The sequence below is a fragment of the Geotrypetes seraphini genome, chromosome 19 (assembly GCF_902459505.1).
Source record: "Geotrypetes seraphini chromosome 19, aGeoSer1.1, whole genome shotgun sequence".
NCBI classification, from domain to species: domain Eukaryota; kingdom Metazoa; phylum Chordata; class Amphibia; order Gymnophiona; family Dermophiidae; genus Geotrypetes; species Geotrypetes seraphini.
The window spans coordinates 37513369-37532215 of record NC_047102.1 but is presented as its reverse complement, the minus strand read 5'-3'; the positions used below and the strand labels follow the sequence as shown (position 1 = coordinate 37532215).

Genomic DNA, 18847 nt, shown 5'->3' with positions numbered 1-18847 from the left:
AAAATGCTCTGTAAGCATCTAATATTGGCCTCATTGAACATGGTTTTCCTTTTCATGTTTTTATTTTAAAGTCTCCCCTGCCCCAAAAAAACAGACTTAGAGGCCACAGAGAAAATCTTAAAGCAAAAAGGAGGCAGTCAAGGCATGCTGCTATGGGAGGTACAGATAACTGGTTCCGACGTACCATGTTTCGGTACTGCGTCAGGGAACCATTAGAAGCAACAAGGTCTGAATGGCAACTTTAAACTGTACTTAATATATAGTGTGACTTCACCTCCAGTTTAAACTGTATTTGTTTGTCGGTTCCCTGACGCAGTACCGAAACGTGGTACGTCGGAACCAGTTATCTGTCCAAGCAAAGTACTAACATTTTTTGTACCATAAAATTTGTGACAGAAGCTCTAGCATAGCTATATTGGCTAGCAAACAGAATAATTTATGAACACACGACTTGGAGTGAATCTCTATTGAACACTGCGATGATTGGTGGGTGAGGCGGAGAGATCAGCCTTCATGTCTCTGAGCAGAGTTCTATTGTATCTGTAATCTGACAAATCTTGAGTTAAAATTTATTTTCAATATTATTTTTGGAGTGACTTTCTTATCAGTCATAGCTACTTCTTTTGTCACTCAACAATAATATCACAGTTGAGTCAATTACCCCTTCAGTGTTTATTGACTAAATTCTGAATTATAGCAATCCGAACATGCCACTTCCTGCCTTTTATCAATCGAAGCATTTTTGGAAGGTGTGGCCCACCTCAGGAGACTTTTCAAGGGTGGAGGGGGCAGGACATTTTCTTTTTTATGTGGGCAGTTTGCTTCAGAGGATCTACTCGGTGGCATAGGGTTGGGCCGCTCCTGGCACCATCTTTATGGGAGCGCTAGCACCCGTCCTCCGCCCACCCCACACTTTCCCTGCGCCCCTTCCCCCAAACCTCTTCAACATTCCAGGCACAAGCAGCAACCCCAACCTGCTGCTGGTGCCAGCGTCGGCTCTTCCTCTGACATCATTTCCTGGACCTGCGCCTAGGATGTGACATCAGAGGAAAAACCGTTGCTGCTTGTGCCCAGAACGTTGAAGAGATACAGGGGAAGGGAAAGGGAAAGTGCGAATGGGGGTGGGGCCAGAGAAGAGGGGGCGTGGGGGGTAGGGGGCCACTGGGTCTACTATATATGTGATTAATCTTTTTGATACAGACAGTTCAAGGGTGACTGTGAGGTGCTGCCTCTGCTCAGCAAATCCTGGGACCTGAGCGCCTTGTAGACAGCAGAGGTAAGGCCATGGTAAGGCCCCACCTGGAATACTGTGTGCAATTCTGGAGGCCGCATTATCGCAAGGATGTGCTGAGACTGGAGTCGGTGCAGAGAATGGCCACCCGGATGGTCTCGGGACTCAAGGATCTACCATACGAAAAATGGCTTGACAAATTACAGCTATACTCGCTCGAGGAGCGCAGAGAGAGGGGGGACATGATCGAGACGTTCAAGTATCTTACGGGCCGCATCGAGGCGGAGGAAAATATCTTCTTTTTCAAGGGTCCCACGACAACAAGAGGGCATCCGTTGAAAATCAGGGGCGGGAAACTACGAGGTGACACCAGGAAATTCTTTTTCACTGAAAGAGTGGTTGATCGCTGGAATAGTCTTCCACTACAGGTGATTGAGGCCAGCAGCGTGCCTGATTTTAAGGCCAAATGGGATCGGCACATGGGATCTATTCACAGGGCAAAGGTAGGGGAGGGACATTAAGGTGGGCAGACTAGATGGGCCGTGGGCCCTTATCTGCCGTCTATTTCTATGTTTCTATGTCTAGGTTCCCATGTGAGTTTTAGGGGAAAAGCCTGGCAAAAGCTGCAGAAATCGCAGGACATCGTCCCAAGCCATACTGCCCTGGGAGAAGGGGAAAATTTTATATTGCAGGCTGTCATGACTCCTTCCTGCTCAGTAACAGTTTAGGAGGGGTACAGACCCCACCCTAGGGGAAGCAGTTAACATAGACATACAGGAAGAAACAGATTTTAGCAGTCTCACTCAAAATGTGCTGGGTGGCTGCAGAAAGGGTAAAGGGGGGCACAGTGCTAGCAGTTAGTTCGTTTAACGAAAAGAAAATAGACTTCTTGGTGCTTCCAAAGTCTTTGGTACTCCTCCTGCTTTCATAGCTTGCATAGTACCTGTGGTGTACTTAACTGAGGAAGAAAACAATTAGGGGGGGGGGAGGGAGAGAGAGCAGGAACAATGTGTTCAAGTTGATTCACCTAAGGTAGCTGAGGTGAGCCCCGCTTGTTAACAGGATGTGATTCTGGATATAAAAGGCCATGAAGGAATCTTGTGTAACAGAGATTCCCAGTAAAGTGAGCTCTTGTGGCCTTTTAGTGTCCAGGGGCATTCAAGAGCCTCTTAGTCACCTCCGCAGGCAGCAAAGATGGAAGAAACTCCAATGTGAAGGTTCAGCAAATCCAGTTTCATCCGTGTAGATCCAGTTTGCTCTAGCAGGAGTTACAGTAGTTTACACAGAAATCCAGTGACAATCAGACCATTCCAGTGTTACAAAGATCAGCCAGCTTCATCTCCACAATCTAAGAAATGTTCGTGTATAGTCAGAAGAAAAAAGTCTTTGTGGAAGGTATGAAGATGGCAACCCGTCGGGTGATCCAGTGTCTCAAATCCAGTGTAGTCCACGACCGAAGGGATAGGATTAGGATTGGAAGAGGAAGCAGCACAGGATAGAAGGGCTCCATCACCCTTTTCCAGTTCAGGCAACAAAGTGTCCCACTGTCTATGCTCTGATCTGTCCTCACTGGGAGAAAGTGCCAGTTCACAAGAGGCTACACAATTCCTGAGCCCAGATAGCTGGGAGCTTGGGCTGGAGCAGAGAAGATTTAAAAATAATGGTAGATGTAGGCTGGGATATCTGAGCTCCTGGAAGGGGACCAGCAGCCTCCCTCTCCCCACTGGTGTGCATAGTGCCAGTACCAATGATCCTCAGTCACACACACGGTAGAAGTGGAAATAATAGTCAGTGAAAAGATGTCCTATGAGGTTTGGGCCAGTGCTGCAGTCTGCTTCTCCCTGGAGAAAGAGAAGCGAACAGGAAATAAGGGCACAGCTGGGGCTCTCCCATTTCCACCCCTGGCCAAACAGTAGCAACAGCTGGTGACAGTGCACCTACTACAACATATAGAAAGAGTGACACATTTTATATATGCCAGACTCTAACCCAGTGTCCAGCAAACTTTCTCGAGCTGCGGCACACTAAAGGTAGTGGCGGTGGCTCGAGGCACCTGGAAGTGCGTGGACATCGCCGTGATGACATCACTGTCAGCCTAGAGGCCTCTGGGAGATTATATCAATCTAACTCTGGCATGGGAATGCAGATAGACTCTGTGTGAAGTAGCCCCGATTGAATCATGGCTAGCTAAAAGGTGTTAATGCCTGATTAAGAGGGTGCTTAGGATAATGGTGCACAGATCAAGCCAGAGACTTAATCCCATCAGGTTTCTCACCCTCCTTTGTCTATTAAATTGACCATTGTCTCAAACAGTTTGCAAGTTCTAAACAGAAAGATACTGGGAGATACAATATTTTCTCTATTCAGAATAAGATTCCAAGGTATAAAAGCCTGCTCTCTGCAACACACATGGCTCTCTCTCTCTCTTTCTCTCTCTTTTTCTATGCAGTTATCAATATAGCTCTCTTTTTCTATCAAGCTAGACCTCTCTCTCTTTCTATCTAACTACCTCTTGGCTCTTTGCTTGGCACTCTGGTTCTGTCTTGGCTCTCCCTCTCTCTGTCTATCCTGCCCTTTATCTATGGAACACGAAGCTTCCTAGAACTGCAACCTTCTATGTCCCTCTCTGCCTCTGACCTCTGTAAGGCAGTGAGACTGCTTGTTCTCTGCTTAAGTGTAATGCTCTCTGCTTAATTGTAATGCTTATAAATATTACTTTTCTGTAAGACTATTTCTATAATATATTCTTTATATAATCACCCCTGGCTGTGCTTCTTATTTGATTCTATCCCTAATGAAACTTCTGTGAAGGAACTGAACCTGGGACCTGGCGTTTGTCAGTACGCCTTTCACTTAACCCCTACCACCTAATATTGTGGGGGCCACTTTCAAACTGACAATCACGTGCATCCTTGACACCATTATGTCGATGTCCGCTTCTGTGTGAAGGCCCTTCCGCCAGTGGGGGGTGCCAGAAGGGAAGAGGGCCAGAGAGAAGGATAGGTGCTGGCACCCACTGATTGACTAAAGGACGGGCCTCTCGCCACGAGAGGCCTGTCCTGTATGTAGTCAGCTGGCGCCGGTGCCTCTCCTCCCCTGTGTACCGCGGCACACCTGAAAATCGCAAGAGTTTGAGATACACTGCTCTAGCCAATCCCCTCCTTTTCCATTGCAAATAAAACCAAAATGCTACTGTTCCAGGGGATGAAGTCCCCAGGAACAATGATTTTCAAATCTAAGCACATTGCATGAAAGTAGACTTTGGAGGGGAAGGAGATGGATACAATGCTGGGGTAGGATTTTTTAAGCCAGGGTGTCTCAGAGGGCAGGTGACTAGGAATTCTTGTAAGATTATATCACAGGTCCTTAATATACTCACAGGAAGAGCCACTCTTAGGTGGTAGGTGAAGTCACGGAATGTGATGATAGCCAGGGGCCAGTGATGAGACGTGCCCTACAGGACAGAGAATTTATTATTTAGTTAGTTTAAAAATTTCTACCAAAGCAATACAAAGGCTTACCAACCCTTCCTCCCGCAGTCTGAACAGGACTGAGGTACACAGGGGTTCATTCCCTGCACACACAGGCCCATCTTAAGTGCCACTTCTGTATCCCCCGGATAGATCAGCGCTTATAGCATAGGGGGAGGGGGGCAAGCCCTGTTATAGCCCCATCTCATCTCGACATTCCTGGGATAAATTTAGGCCATCTTTGCTCACAGCCTCATCTCATTCACAGCTGTGTAAGCAGGGGTGGAATAATGTCCCTTATATAGGGTTCCCCTAACGCGCTACTGGGTAATGAATAATCCAATCGGGAAGTGTCCCGAAGGGGTGATAAACTCAACCAAAACAAAATGGGAACACTTGCAATTTAATAAACCATTACATTAACAGGCGGAGCTCAGAACCATAGGTGGTACAGAAATCACAAGCAGGGCCAAGCCCTTAAATAATAATAATAACTTTATTTTTGTATACCGCAGTACCGTGGCAGTTCAGAGCGGTTTACAGGGGAAGAGACTGTACATTTACAGCGATGAAACATACAAGACAGCACTGTTACATATAAGAAAGAGGTGATACAGATAAGACATTCCATTTAGCAAAGCGTTTCATTTAATTTAGACATTAGTGAGTCGGGAGAGAGAGGCTGGGTGATCAGAGGAATTTATCAAAGAGATAGGTTTTTATTGATTTCCTGAAGGTTTGATAGGAGGGTGAATTAGTGATGAGGGTGGTAAAACATTTATTCCATTTGCCTGCTTGGAATGCTAGAGATCTATCCATGAATCTCTTATAGATGGGAAGGCAAACAGGTAGGCACTACGTGTGCGAGTGGGGCCTGGAAGTTCAAAGTGTTCCGACAGGTAGACAGGGGAGGAGCCTGTTAGGGTTTTGAAGCAGAGGCAAGCAAATTTGAAGATGGTCCTTGCCTCTATTGGCAGCCAGTGCTGTTTTTTGTAATAAGGGCTAACATGGTCTGATTTTTTGAGATTGTAAATGAGTTTCCGTAATTTCTATCATTGCTCCATCTTTAGTTAGAAGGTTTTTCATATGATTTCAAAAAAGCTTAATTGCTCAAGTCCATTTCAAATTTGTGTAGATTAAAGAAGGTTTTTTAACTTAACTTGAGTGAGTGAAAAAACGTGTCTGAAATTGTCTCACTGCAGCGGGTTCTGACGCGTTTCGCCAGAACGGCTTTCTCAGAGTACCCACTCTCGCTGGATGACAATCAGGAGAAAAACTTCATAAATCTCTTGACTCTGTCTTCCGGTTTGAATGAGATATGCAAGGATGACGACACAAGGGTTTCTGAAACGTTATCAGCCCAACCAAGCAGAGAATGACGCGGATATGGTTCAATCAATGATCTGAAACAATGTCAAAATCTCAACTTTTGTTTCTGCAAATTGGCACTTGACTCTCTTTTCAACTGCATCGACTCAGAATTAAGGAAGTTGGTCGGCTGGGCTGAGAACTTTTCAGCACTCCCTCGTAGGCATGCAAATCCAAATTAGTGTCAAGTACCAAGTAACTCCAATTAATGTGAACAACTGGCTGTAGCACTCAATTGACTATACTGCTCCATCTGTATTTGCGGGGGATGCGGGCGGACCATAGGCGCAAATAACTTTTTAAATGTTATTCGCGGTTTTTAGAAAAAGCCTTCCGTTTTTATTATTGGAACCGCAAATAACTTTTCTACAGCGATTTCTGGTCAGGCATGCTGGGAAGCATCGTTTTTCTCAGTGCACACTGGGAAGCATGGAAGCAGCAAATTTGTGGGAGAAAGCATGGTAGCAGCGATTTTCAGAGTGAATGGTAAGCGATACACTTTTTTATCGGTACAGTAAAAGGAAAAAGAACTTTAATGATGTTGTAATTTTTTTGTGGGGGAGGCGGAGTCAACTTCCAAAAAATCACAAATAAGCGAATCCACAGATACAGAAACCGTGGATACGGAGGGAGAAGTGTAATTAGTTTACACATGCTTCTGGGCCCTATGCCCAAATTTGGGTAGCCAACTTTAGGCGACCTATGTAGAATCTGAGGGGGGGTGGGGGTGCAGGACATAATTAAGCTATGGAATCTGTTGCTGGATGGTATGGTCAAGATGACCAAAAGAACATGAATCAAAAGAAGACTGGACAAATTCCTGGAGCAAAAGTCCATAAAAATGATTAGCCAGGTAGACTTGTGAAAGCCATTGTTCGTCCCTGGAAATGAACTATGGGAAACAGATTTCATTTGGAGGATCTACTGGGCACTTGTGATTTGACCTGGCCACAATTGAATAGGATGCTCAGCTTGAAGGTCCTTGGTGGGACTCCACACGGTTGTTCTTATGCGTAACCCAGGAAAGAGTAATACTCCTTACAACACTGAAGGTGGCCCCTGCTTGTACAGCCAAATTTGATTGATAAGATAATCTGGTGGGTTACCTGGATGTCTGTGTGATTAGTGATGGTATCTGAGGTTCCTAGGTCTTCACAAGGGTCGGTGCTGGAAAGACCACAGAAGTAGACCGACACATCAGAAGAGGCACTGAAAAGGCAGAAACATGAATGGAAAGTATAGTGATTCTGGCTGGAATAACAGGGTGCAGGTAAGTCATCTGATAAAAGCATGCAAATACATAAAAGGGGAGGGACTGACAACAGGATGGTAATGAGGATAGGATAAGCAGTATTGAGCTTAAATTGGAGGAGAGGAGATTTTGTTTAGACTTTTCCTACATCTCAGTACTGACTGGGTGGTATGGTAAAGATTCTAGATATTGTAAATGGCTGCCTTATGAGGTAGTTTTCCCAAGAGGGGAGGAGTGGCCCAGTGGCCTCAGCTCCCTGACACAGTGACAAAATTCATCGCTGTTCCCGTCCCCATGGATAACCTAAGGAAACCATCTCCATGTCATTCTTTAAGGAGAGGGGGAAGAATCAGAGCATGAATGGACCCAGCCACTGACCCTCAAGTTTTGCATTGAAGGACTGAGCTTGAGATAGACACTAAAGAATGACAGTTTCTGGTATCCAGAGCAAATACTGTGATGTCATAATACCTCATTCCACCAATGCCTACGAGCCAACCTCATCAGTGATGTCACAATGGCTTCATTATCCTCTACTTGGCTCACATAATAATCAGAGTATGAATGGGCCCAACCACTGAAGAATGCTGGTATAGAAGGACTAAGGTTGAGAGAGACACTTAAAAAATGTATATTCCAAGCTAGCTCTCAACTTCTCCTCAGTCCCTGAGGCACATCCCATCGCTGCAGGAGCCTTTGATTCTAACAACAGCTCATACCCTGACCCCTTCATCGAGGAACCATGCCACTTACTTCAGCTCCAAGGTCAGCTTCAGATTCACAGGGGTGACTTGGCTGATGGGGATCCAGTATGTATAATTCCCAGGCCTGTGGATAAACAGGAAGATCAGATGGTGCATGGGTCATATGACTCTGAACTATCACATCCCTGAAATGGGTTAGAGGAGGAGGGACCGCAGACACAAATTCCCCCCTGTTTCTAATCGCTAGTGTGTACAGGGAAGATGCCTCTGAAAACAATACAGTCATGATAAAGCTCCAGTGACTGAGAATGGATTGGACTAAGTGAGTGAGTGAGATAACCTGCACCGGCTGCTTTCTCACTCAGGGCCAGCTCATGGGATTGTGGTGCTCTGAGCCAGCCTCAATCAGATTCCCTCTCACCCACATCAACATACTCTCTTATACCCACACTGGTGCCCCATCCCATTGGCTCCCTGCTCCTCATAGTTCAGTATTTATCTCTTACTTCCCTTTTCCCCTACCTATTGGTCCAGCATCTCTCCCTCTCCTTTCTTATTCCACTGATCCAGTATCGCTCTCCCTTTCTCTTTCCCCCACTAGTCTAGTCCCTCTCTTCCCACCTCTGATGCTCCAGCCCCTGCAATGGGTCTAGCATCTTTGTGCCACACCTCCTCAAATGTAATTTCCTGGGGGCATGATTTGGCAGAGGTAAGACCCAGGGGCTGGCAAGAGGCAGCCTATCTTCATTGCTGCTGCTGGAAACCCACAACAAGCTTGCAGGACTGCGGGCGTAGAGGGTGAAAAAAACTGGATTGGGTGAGGCACTGGACCAACAGAAAGAGGGAGGGAGAGATGCTGGACTGCAGCAGGCAGGGCAGGCAGGGCCGTGGCAGCAAAGCGTTTGGGGGGGGGGGGGATAGACTATGAATTCAGTGGGCAGTTGAAGCAGCCTCTGCATTCCAGCTGAATATAAACCAAAGATAAGCTGGGCTGGTCGTGTCAGAGGCTGGAAATTTGAGCACTCTGAACCAGTGCTTTACCTGCTCTTGCTGTTTCCCAAGGAATCTAACTCAAGAATATGGTAATAGAAAGGTTAACAGATCCTCTCTCTCACTGACCTGCAGGGAGCATTGGAAGTGCAGTATTCCGAAGTGATGAGCATGTTATTGTCTAGAATCCGGATAGAGCTGAGGGAGGAGCCTATGCCCCAAACTGAAAAGCAAGAATCACAGATTAAAAACATAGGAGGACCTAGAAAGATGCCAGAACTTTTAGGGACCCTACAGCCTGTCTAGTTTGCTCATCCATATCAACTACGTAAACTGCCGAGAACTCTGAGTAAGATTCTGCATTATATCAAATTGGAATAAACATACTAAGCTCTACAATATTTTCCTCTTCCTCGGGGATCTTTCTTACATTGACCTTGTCATAAGAACAAGAATAGCCTTACTGGGTCAGACCAATGGTCCATCAAGCCCGTTCTCATGGAGGCCAATCCAGGTCCCTAGTACCTGGCCAAAACCCAAGGAGTAGCAATACTCCATGCTACCGATCCAGGGCAAGCAGTGGCTTCCCCCGTGTCTTTCTCAATAACAAACTATGGACTTTTCCTCCAGGAACTTGTCCAAACCTTTCTTAAAACCAGCTACGCCATCCTCTCTTACCGCAACCTCTGGCAATGTGTTCCAGAGCTTAACTATTCTCAGAATGAAAAAAATATTTCCTCCTATTGCTTTTAAAAGTATTTCCCTGTAACTTCATCGAATGTCCCCTAGTCTTGGTCATTTTTGACATTCTGTGCATCTACCACCCTTTGTGTAAGAAGTATTTCCTCAGGTTGCTTCTGACACTGTCCCCTTTCACCTTTATCTGATGTTTCCTCAGTCCATAGCTTCCTTTCAATTGAAAGCAACTCACCTCCTGTGCATTTAAGCCATGGAGGTATTTAAATGGTTCTATCATATCTCCTCTCTCCTAACTTTCTTCCAAAGTGTACATAGTAAGATTTGAGCCTGTCCTCACACATTTTAGGATGAAAACTACTGACAATTTTAGTAGCTATCCTCTGTACCAATGCCACCCTATTTGTAACTTTTTGAAAATGCAGTCTCCAGAATTGTACACAGTACTCTAAGGGACAGAGATACAAAGCTCCCCGTGCTACCAATGTTTCATTTAGACTGGTTTTATCCAGCATGGAAGCAGTGAATGAAAGTCCCAAACTAATGAGCTTGTTAGCATTAAAATAAACTCATTAGCATATCTGTGCGATGCCCAGAACAACGGGCCCCACAAAATCACTGTTAAATTGCCAACAGTTCAGGGCCCCCTGCCTTTACTTTCCTGTCAGTGCTGATTGGCTTAGGCGCAGACAGAAAAATTAGGAAGCACACTCCCAAACCCCTAACTAAAAATAAAAATCCTTGGTGGGCCAGCGGATCCTCTTCCGAGCCAAAAAAAATATATCCCTGGTGGTCCAGTGGCTGGGCCGGGTTCCCAGCTCTACAATACTACCCTCTAACCCCCACCCCATCATGTGTGCCAGGACCCTAATTAAACAACCGACTTCCCCAAGTACCTTTTCTAGTGGCCAGAGGGATCCTTACCTCCTCCTGCTTCAGAGCCTGCCTCTTCAAAATGGTGGCTCCCTGCTCTTACCCTGCGTATCCTAGGATGCAGTTGTGGGGAGTCTGTTGTTTAGTTGGTGTCTCAGCTCATATGGTTGGGAGGGGGAGTAGGGATGTTGAGCTGGGGGACGGCCAGGGCCAGCCCAGCCTCTGGACCACCAGAGATGTTTTTATGGCTCAGGGGGTGGGGGGGGGTTGGGTTCAAGTCATGAAGGGGTCCACTGAACCACCAGGAATTTATTTTTTAGGGTAGGATACCCTGGACATGCCCAAAAGAGCTGTGCTTACAGTCCAGCTCTTATGGCCATGGCCCAGGAAGCTCTGAGTCCTTTAGCAATCAATGCTTAATACTAATTTATTTATTTAAACATTTATATACCACTTATAGTCTAAGTGGTGTACAAAGTGCATATACTGTAATCTGCATGCTTTTAATGTTGAGCATTGGTCACTATAAAAAGAGCGGTGTTTCTCCAGTGCTGTAGAGGAAGAGCTCCAGAATTTTGTATATCTACCCCTACATGTGGTGGCACCAGAGACTTTTACAAAGGCCCTATAACTTCCTTTTTCCTGCTGGCCATTCCTCCCCCTATGCACCCAAGCATCCGTCTAGTTTTTACTGGTGTCACATTTTCTATTTGGTTGGCCACCTTAAGATGATCAGATACAATCACCCCCCCAAGTCCTGCTCATGCATAAAAGTACTTCACCCCCTCTTGGGCTTTTGCAGCCCAAATGCATGACCCTGTATTTTTTTAGCATTTAATCTTAGTCCCCATTCTAGATCATTCCTTAAACTTGGCTAGATCCCTCCTTACTTTATCCATACCTTCAGGATCTCTACCTTATTGTAGATTTTGGCATTTGACCATGTACAGCTCTGCCAGGGCACTGTAAATCTGGTTTTTGAAACTTCTAGTAATTCCAGCCCCAAATGGAACGAAGCCCTCTCCCCACATATAACATGCACTGTGCTCCCTAATTAGCTGGCAGGAATATAGATCTCACCATGCTGACTTGTATTTGCAGCGTTGGTTTGCTCTGTGGCAGCCTGCTGAACACTGCGCTGTGGTCTTCGGCCCTGCCCAGGAAGCTTGTTTGATGAGAGGTTCAACGCATGCTTCGATTTTCCTTGTATGCTGGTATATGGAGATTGGGGACTAGCACTGGGATCTCCGGAGTCCTGTACCCTATCACTGGTCTTCAGTAAGTTTCTGGAAGATGTCTTCTCATGGAACCATGACTTAGCTTTCATGTGTGTTGGGGTTGATGAAGGCGATGACTGGCTTTGGTCTGCTGATGAAAGAAAAATACTGTGTTGAGGGACAGAAGGTCAGATTGACAATCTGAGCCCTGGAGGTCCCATATCTCCTGCATGGAACCTTAAACACAAATCTCTAATGGAAGGAGAAGGAGCTCTGCCTGACCTGAATGGGATCTGAAAGGCGTGCTTGTTTTAAATAAAGTGAATGTTGCACAAATGGATAACCCTCAATTTTGCCGATTTACAGTTTTTTGGATCAACAGCATCAGCTCTGGACAAGTGGACTAAGCAAAAAGCCAATGTATTTTGCAGAATTTGGCATGTGATTGAACACGCTATCTATCCCCATTGGCCACATAGACCAACCACTTGGGGATGAAAAATAGGTTAGCCTAACATCTTAAGGTGAAAAGACCTTGAATGCTGGATAGCTATACACTGAAAGTAAAGAGAAAGAGAGTGAGTGGGTGGGTGTGGGCAGACCCCTACTCAATAATACTGCACCACATCAGCATTTTTCTTTTGAAATGTACAATACATGGAGTATGTTTCTCCTCAGAAATTTATCATATCACTGTTATATTAATAATAATACGATACATCCTATTTTATCCGATCCAAGAAACTAATAACTGTGGAATCTGTTTCTGGAGGATGTACTGTGGTCAAGGAAAATTAACATCAAAGGATTTAAAAGAAGATTGGACATGTTCCTGGAGGAAAACTCCATAAAAAAAATATTAGCTATGAGGGGTTGGAAGAGCCATTGCTCATCCCTGGAAATGAGTTAAGAAAACCAGATCTATTTTAGTGATCAGCTGGATACTTGAGACCCGGACTGGCTACTGTCAGAGATCTGGCTGTAACTCAGCATGGCTTTCCTTATTTTATTCACTGTAGCCTGGGTGCAGAGAAACATCTGCTCATTCCCAGCTCGTTTTTAATGACTGTATTTCCCAACAACCGAACTGAAGGAGGCGCACTCTTACTTGTTTCTGTCTGATTGGCTGGGCTAGGGCTGCTGCTTGAGGAGGTGGTCCCAAAGAAGGCACGACTGGGGGCACAGCACACAGGGGCACATGGAGCATTAAAACAGATGTCCAGGAGAGGGACTACATGACCGGAGTCCGGATAGGCTGGTTTGGCCAGGCCTGTAAGGAAATAGCAGAGAGAATGAGTCCATGAGGAGGAAAAGCGCTCTTCAGTTTGAAAGGAATAACACTGTGGGCCTGATATTCAAACCAAATTATGCATTTGCTAGCGGGCAGTGGTAATGCTGAACAGATAACATGCTTATCTGGATATTTTCCTCTCTTATTGGGCAGCTTTAATATAACATAAGAACATAAGCAATGCCTCCGCTGGGTCTGACCTGTGGTCCATCGCGCCTAGCAGCCCGCTCACGCGGTGGCCCAACAGGTCCAGGACCTGTGCAGTAATCCTCTATCTATGCCCTTCTATCCCCTTCTCCAGCAGGAAATTGTCCAATCCTTTCTTAAACCCCAGTACCGTACTCTGCCCTATAACGCCCTCTGGAAGCGCATTCCAGGTGTCCGCCACATGTTGGGTACAGAAGAACTTCCTAGCATTTGTTTTGAATCTGTCCCCTTTCAACTTTTCCGAATGCCCTCTTGTTCTTTTATTATTCGAAAGTTTGAAGAATCTGTCCCTCTCTACTCTCTCTATGCCCCTCACGATCTTATAAGTCTCTATCATATCCCCTCTAAGTCTCCTCTTTTCCAGGGAAAAGAGACCCAGTTTCTCCAATCTCTCAGCGTATGAAAGGATTTCCATCCCTTTAGTGAAGGGACAGAGGCAGGGGTAAATTCAGGAGATGGTGCCATAAACTGGGTGATCATAACATGGTCCCAACAAGGATCCTAGTTTTGGGGTATATAAATGCCTTCCTCAGGAGACAGTGGTTTGAATGGCAGTAGCGGCAAGAGCATGTTGTAATATAGATGAGTACTTTGTAATGTAGATAAGCGCTTAGAAGGTTTTTCTTTGGCTGCCAGTTCTACATCACAAAGTGCTTTTGCCGCTATGGCCATTCGAACCAGTGTCCCCTGAGGAAGGCGTTTATATACCCCGAAACTAAGATCCTTGTGGGACCGTGTTTTGAACGAATAAAAGACTTGGTTTTGGTTGAAAGGACGTCTCCCTTGCCTTTCTTCTGAACTGTTGGGTGTTCTAAGGCGAGATTTTCTCTGTTTGCCATAAACTGGGCACCCAATTCTATAAGTGTCGCCTAAAACATAGGTGCCGAGTAATGCTTATTTATTTATTTAAAAAATTTCTAGACCGTTTTTCTCCAAAACGGTTCACAAGGGGTTACATACATAAAATGTTAAAAGTCTATACAAAATAAGAAGATAAAATAGAAATATTCAGTGTAGCATAAATTCAGTATAGTATGAAAAACGCATTAACAAATAGCCGAGTCTTCAACATTTTCCTAAAAGAATTCCTTTCTCCACATTTTCGAATTTGGACAAGGCCATCCCATAGCTTAATTCCTGCACAGGTGATTCTATAAAAGTTAAGCACACGTTACAGAATCGCACCTAGTGACCCCTAAAGTAGGCTTAGACATTGATTGGTGTCCTAACCTTAGGCGCGTCCGATTTACGCCAGGGTTTTCTTGGCCTACATGAGTGCACCTAAGTCAGGTGCCTCTCTGCACCCAAGTCCAAACGGGCACCTACATGTGCTAAGTATTATATAGGTTAAGTTATGGGTCTCCATTAGGAGTAAAAAACGAAAATTGAAGAAATAACACAAGAAATCTTAAATGTACACAAATTGGTGATTTATTTAAAAGACTACGATTTCCCACAATTATTAATCTCTAAGAATATTTCAGATTCAGAAAAAGTTAAAAAGAGATGTTTTGACCAGTGATAGCTCGCATTTAACCGGCAAGTAACCGCGAGCACTTGAGGTCTTTCAGGCTCTAAAAATTTATGAAAACATAAAACAATTAAGACCGGCTTGTTCCAGCATATGCCTATCTCCATTAGGGTTGTTGGTTTAAAACCCTATTATAATCACACATCCAATCGGGTGCCATTTCTAGAATTTAGATGCGAGTGATGATAACTGAGCAGTAGGCTTAAATAAAACACGTCACCAGAGCAGCCACTGCTTATGCGTGTCACTGAGTGTACACATAAGGTTAAGCAACAAGATGGCTGCTTAACTATACAAAATGGTCAGCTCACCACTATGTAGAATCAGGTTCTGTATTTTAAAATGTTTTAACACTGGTGTACTTGAAATCTTGTGAATTTGAGCCATATTGTACTGAATGAATGAAACAGGAAGATTAGAAATGTAATATGATTAATACTGACTATTGTCATCAGAGCCCTCAAATTGTCTTTGTTATTGCTCTTCTGTATGTCTAACCCTTTCTTTTTACACTCTATTAATTTGGCAACAGTTAGATAGCTCGTCGTGTCAATAAAGCTTCTTGAATCTGGGAGATATTAATTTGATGGTTGGTATATCAAAATCAATAAAACTTGGAAACTTGGTCAGCTAGGGCTGGGAATGCTATAGGGGCAATGCTCACAGTCCCATGGAAAGGGAAGAGGAGTCACAGTCATTTGCACAATAGCTCCACCTAGAGTGCATGATTGAAGGGTTCTATGGGAAGCCCTGGTGTATGCCCCTCAATCAAGAAATGTTACTAAGATCACAGGACCAAATGAATTGGGAGATCTAAAATAGGGAGAAAACATCAGGTACTTGTGAGTGAAAGCTCATGGCTCCATAGCCCAGAAGAAGCTGGTTCCAAAAAGCAGGAGGAAACTGACAAGCCAGAAAAGCAAATAAGGGAAAGATATCTGAGAATTTGTAGGTCGGAGTGATCACTGCAGTTATATCATTCCCAAAGACTAAATGGTTTCTACCTACCTGTCAGTGAGGAGGGGCTCACCGTTGAGAAGCGAGGGGTAGATGTAGACTGTCGAAGCTGAGTTGTGCCAAAGTTCTGATTTGTGCTGTGAGGAAGACAAAAAGATCAGCTTGTGAGAAAGTGAAAATCCTGGCCAGGCAGAGAGGGAAGGGAAGAGTAAGGGGAGCTAGGTGGAAATGCAGGTGATAGCTCAGGACAGGGCAAGAGAAGCAGGTTCCCTCAGAGACACAAAGGAAGAAACGTAGTTGCAAGTTAGAACCTACCGTGGACAAAGAGCAACTGGGATGCTGCTATTCCTCCGGTGGAAGAGAGTCAGGATGCAGGCCTGGGGCAGAGCGAGAGCACTGCAGAGGCAAGGAAGAGAGGGGAGAGAAAAGATTGGAAATAGAAAAAAAGTGTAACAGAGATAAAGGAAAAAGGGAATGTGAAAGTGAGAGAGAAAGAGAGAACATGTTAACGAAACCAATGTGAGAGAAAGTGTGCATAAGAGAGGTATGGAAAAAGAAAGAAGCCAAGAGAAATGGAAGGGAAAATACAGTAGAAACAGTTAAAAAAAAGATCCAAGAGGAAAGGAGGGAGGAGATAGACAAGATGAAAGATGGTTTTCAGTGACAACATTTACAGTACGTAGTAGATCAAAAGCTAGGTCTTTATAAAGAGAGTGATGACCCAACATAAAAAGTAGAATAATTAACCAGAATTCAGAAAAAGTTCAGTGAGAGGTGGCCCTACGCTTTCAGCGCTCAAAAGACTCTGCTTCCTCTGACTAGGACATTTTTGCAGTGTCAATACTGGAGACACCGTGCTTCCCCCAGTACAGTTCTGAAGTGTTGGCCCTGCGCTTTTACCTAGTACAAGAGGGTTCTGAAAAGTTCTCAGCCCAAGCCAACCCACTTCCTAAATTCTGAGCGGTATTTCGCCACTGTAGCTGAAAAGAGTGTTATCTTATTTCATTAAGCGCCAATTTGCAGAAACAAAATTCTATGTTTTGACATGGTTTCAGATCATTGATTGGACCATATCCACGTCATTCTCTTCTTGGTTGGGCTGAGAACTTTTCAGCACCCCCTGGTAGTGTGAAGAGTTCCAGTCTGGGGTAACCAGAGCTGAGATTGTGATGTCATAATGCCTCATTCCACCAATAAGAGCCAACCTCATCCGTGATGTCACAATGGCTTGGTTGTCCTATAGTTGGCTCACTTTCACTACATATGAGGGGGTGCTGAGAAGTTTTCAGCCCAACCAATCAACTTCCTAAATTCTGAGCGGTATTATGCCACTGTAGCTGAAAAGAGTGTTATCTTATTTCATTTGCAGAAACAAAATTCTGTGTTTTGACATGGTTTCAGATCATTGATTGGACCATATCCACGTCATTCTCTTCTTGGTTGGGCTGAGATCTTTACAACACCCCCTCGTACAGTTCTGCAGTGTTGGCTCTCAAGAGGACTGTGCTCCCCTAGTACAGAAGTACAGTGTTGGCACTGGAAGAACGGTACTTTCCCTGGTACAGTTCTACAATGTCAGCAATGAGAGGGCCATGATTTCTTAACTATATCTCTGCAGTGCAGAAAGTCCTCTGGTAAAGCTCTACTGGGCGTCCCAAAGGACTGCTCTGCAGTGTTGACATCAGCTAAGTATTCATGTCCTTAATTTGGGGTCCTTCCTTTTCAGTTTAAGCTGATTTTGATTTAAAATAAACCTGGGTTTTACAGATTTTTACCCTCTTTGGAAAACTCAACCTGCAGAATTTTGCTTGGTTCTGCACAATTCAGAGTGGGCCTCGGCTCCCCTCAACCATATGGCTCCAGGCAAAAAAAAAAAAAAAAAAAAGGATGGACTGAGATATCCAGGTTTTACTTCCATTAAAAAGAAATGGAAGTAAGGAAGACAGATCGAGATACCTGGGTTTTTCTTCCATTGTAACTCTACCTGTACCACAAAGCTTCTGGTGCCAAGTCATCTTTCTTTACTCCCAAATGGGATTCCCAATCCTTGTTTTTTTTCCCTCATGGCATCCTAACCCAGCTTGGCAGAAGAGATGGGGCTGAACAGCATGTCACACTTCTATCCAATATTCATTTAGAAAAATTAGTTGTTGGTTTGTGGGGTGTTTTTTTTTTTTTTGCTCTGATCATTTTTTGGAAAAATAAACTCCAAGCTGAAAATGAGGAATCTCTTGTCTGCAGTGGAGCTTGTGCTTATGACCTTTGAGCTTAAAGACTGGAGTTCTAGGAAGTGAGACAGAGCATGTAGCACAAGAAAAAAAGTGGTGACCCTGGGGAATGTATAAGAACACCAGAAACCCTTCAGATATGTACCCGTCCATGTCGATAAAATCTTCTTCATTCTTTAAATTCAGCACATAGAGAGTGGACATGGAGATGACACTACAAGAAAAATATAAACCTAATCAGTATTCTAGTTACGTTATTCATGATTTCCAATATGTCTGTAGCACGCACTAATACATATAACTTGAGTCACATATAACCCTCTACACTGAGAAAGCTCAACCCTGAAAAATCACACAAGTCATCATGTATTCAACTCCATACTCGCTCCAACAGTCTGACAAAGCTACAACCTCACCAACTGCACAAGCTCTCTACACCCACACACGCATTTCAACAGTCTGACAAAGGCCATACCCCCACCTGTTGAGCTAACAGAGAAAACTCACATGCTCCAACCTTCTATAAATTCTCTACTCTCAAAATCTTCCACATCCCTCCAACAATCACATCCTGTGCCATACATTCATCTACAGCCATACAAACCCAACATATCCACTCCGTCAGACGAAACTCTCAGTTCCCTACAATCACAAAATCTCACCAAACATTCATCTATAGCCATCCATAAAGAGGGGCATTTTCAAAAGGACATCTATGTCTGAGGTTGGACGTTTTGGGCAAGACGTCCATAAACCCAGCAGACAAAATGTCCATTTTCAAAACTGCCAGACGTCTATCTTTTATTTTTGAAAATGACCTATGCATAAGTTT

General features: G+C 44.4%; 1 protein-coding gene across 7 annotated transcripts in view; it reads right to left on the bottom strand.

Moving 5' to 3' along the window:
* Positions 1–1691: 1691 nt before the first annotated feature.
* MYRF (myelin regulatory factor) overlaps positions 1692–18847 on the bottom strand; it is a 177854-nt gene continuing 160698 nt past the window's right edge. For 4 of the 7 annotated variants that reach the window (XM_033928865.1, XM_033928867.1, XM_033928870.1 and 1 more), the window contains 10 exons: positions 18161–18229; positions 16103–16183; positions 15839–15924; positions 12910–13071; positions 11665–11952; positions 9145–9238; positions 8075–8149; positions 7176–7278; positions 4611–4685; positions 1692–3072 (listed from right to left, as the gene is read on the bottom strand). In XM_033928865.1, coding sequence (XP_033784756.1) covers positions 2986–3072; positions 4611–4685; positions 7176–7278; positions 8075–8149; positions 9145–9238; positions 11665–11952; positions 12910–13071; positions 15839–15924; positions 16103–16183; positions 18161–18229 — 1120 coding nt within the window. In that variant the 3' untranslated portion in view covers positions 1692–2985. The remainder of the gene's footprint in view (positions 3073–4610; positions 4686–7175; positions 7279–8074; positions 8150–9144; positions 9239–11664; positions 11953–12909; positions 13072–15838; positions 15925–16102; positions 16184–18160; positions 18230–18847) is intronic. The other 3 variants (XM_033928868.1, XM_033928871.1, XM_033928866.1) reach the window with 2 other exon arrangements.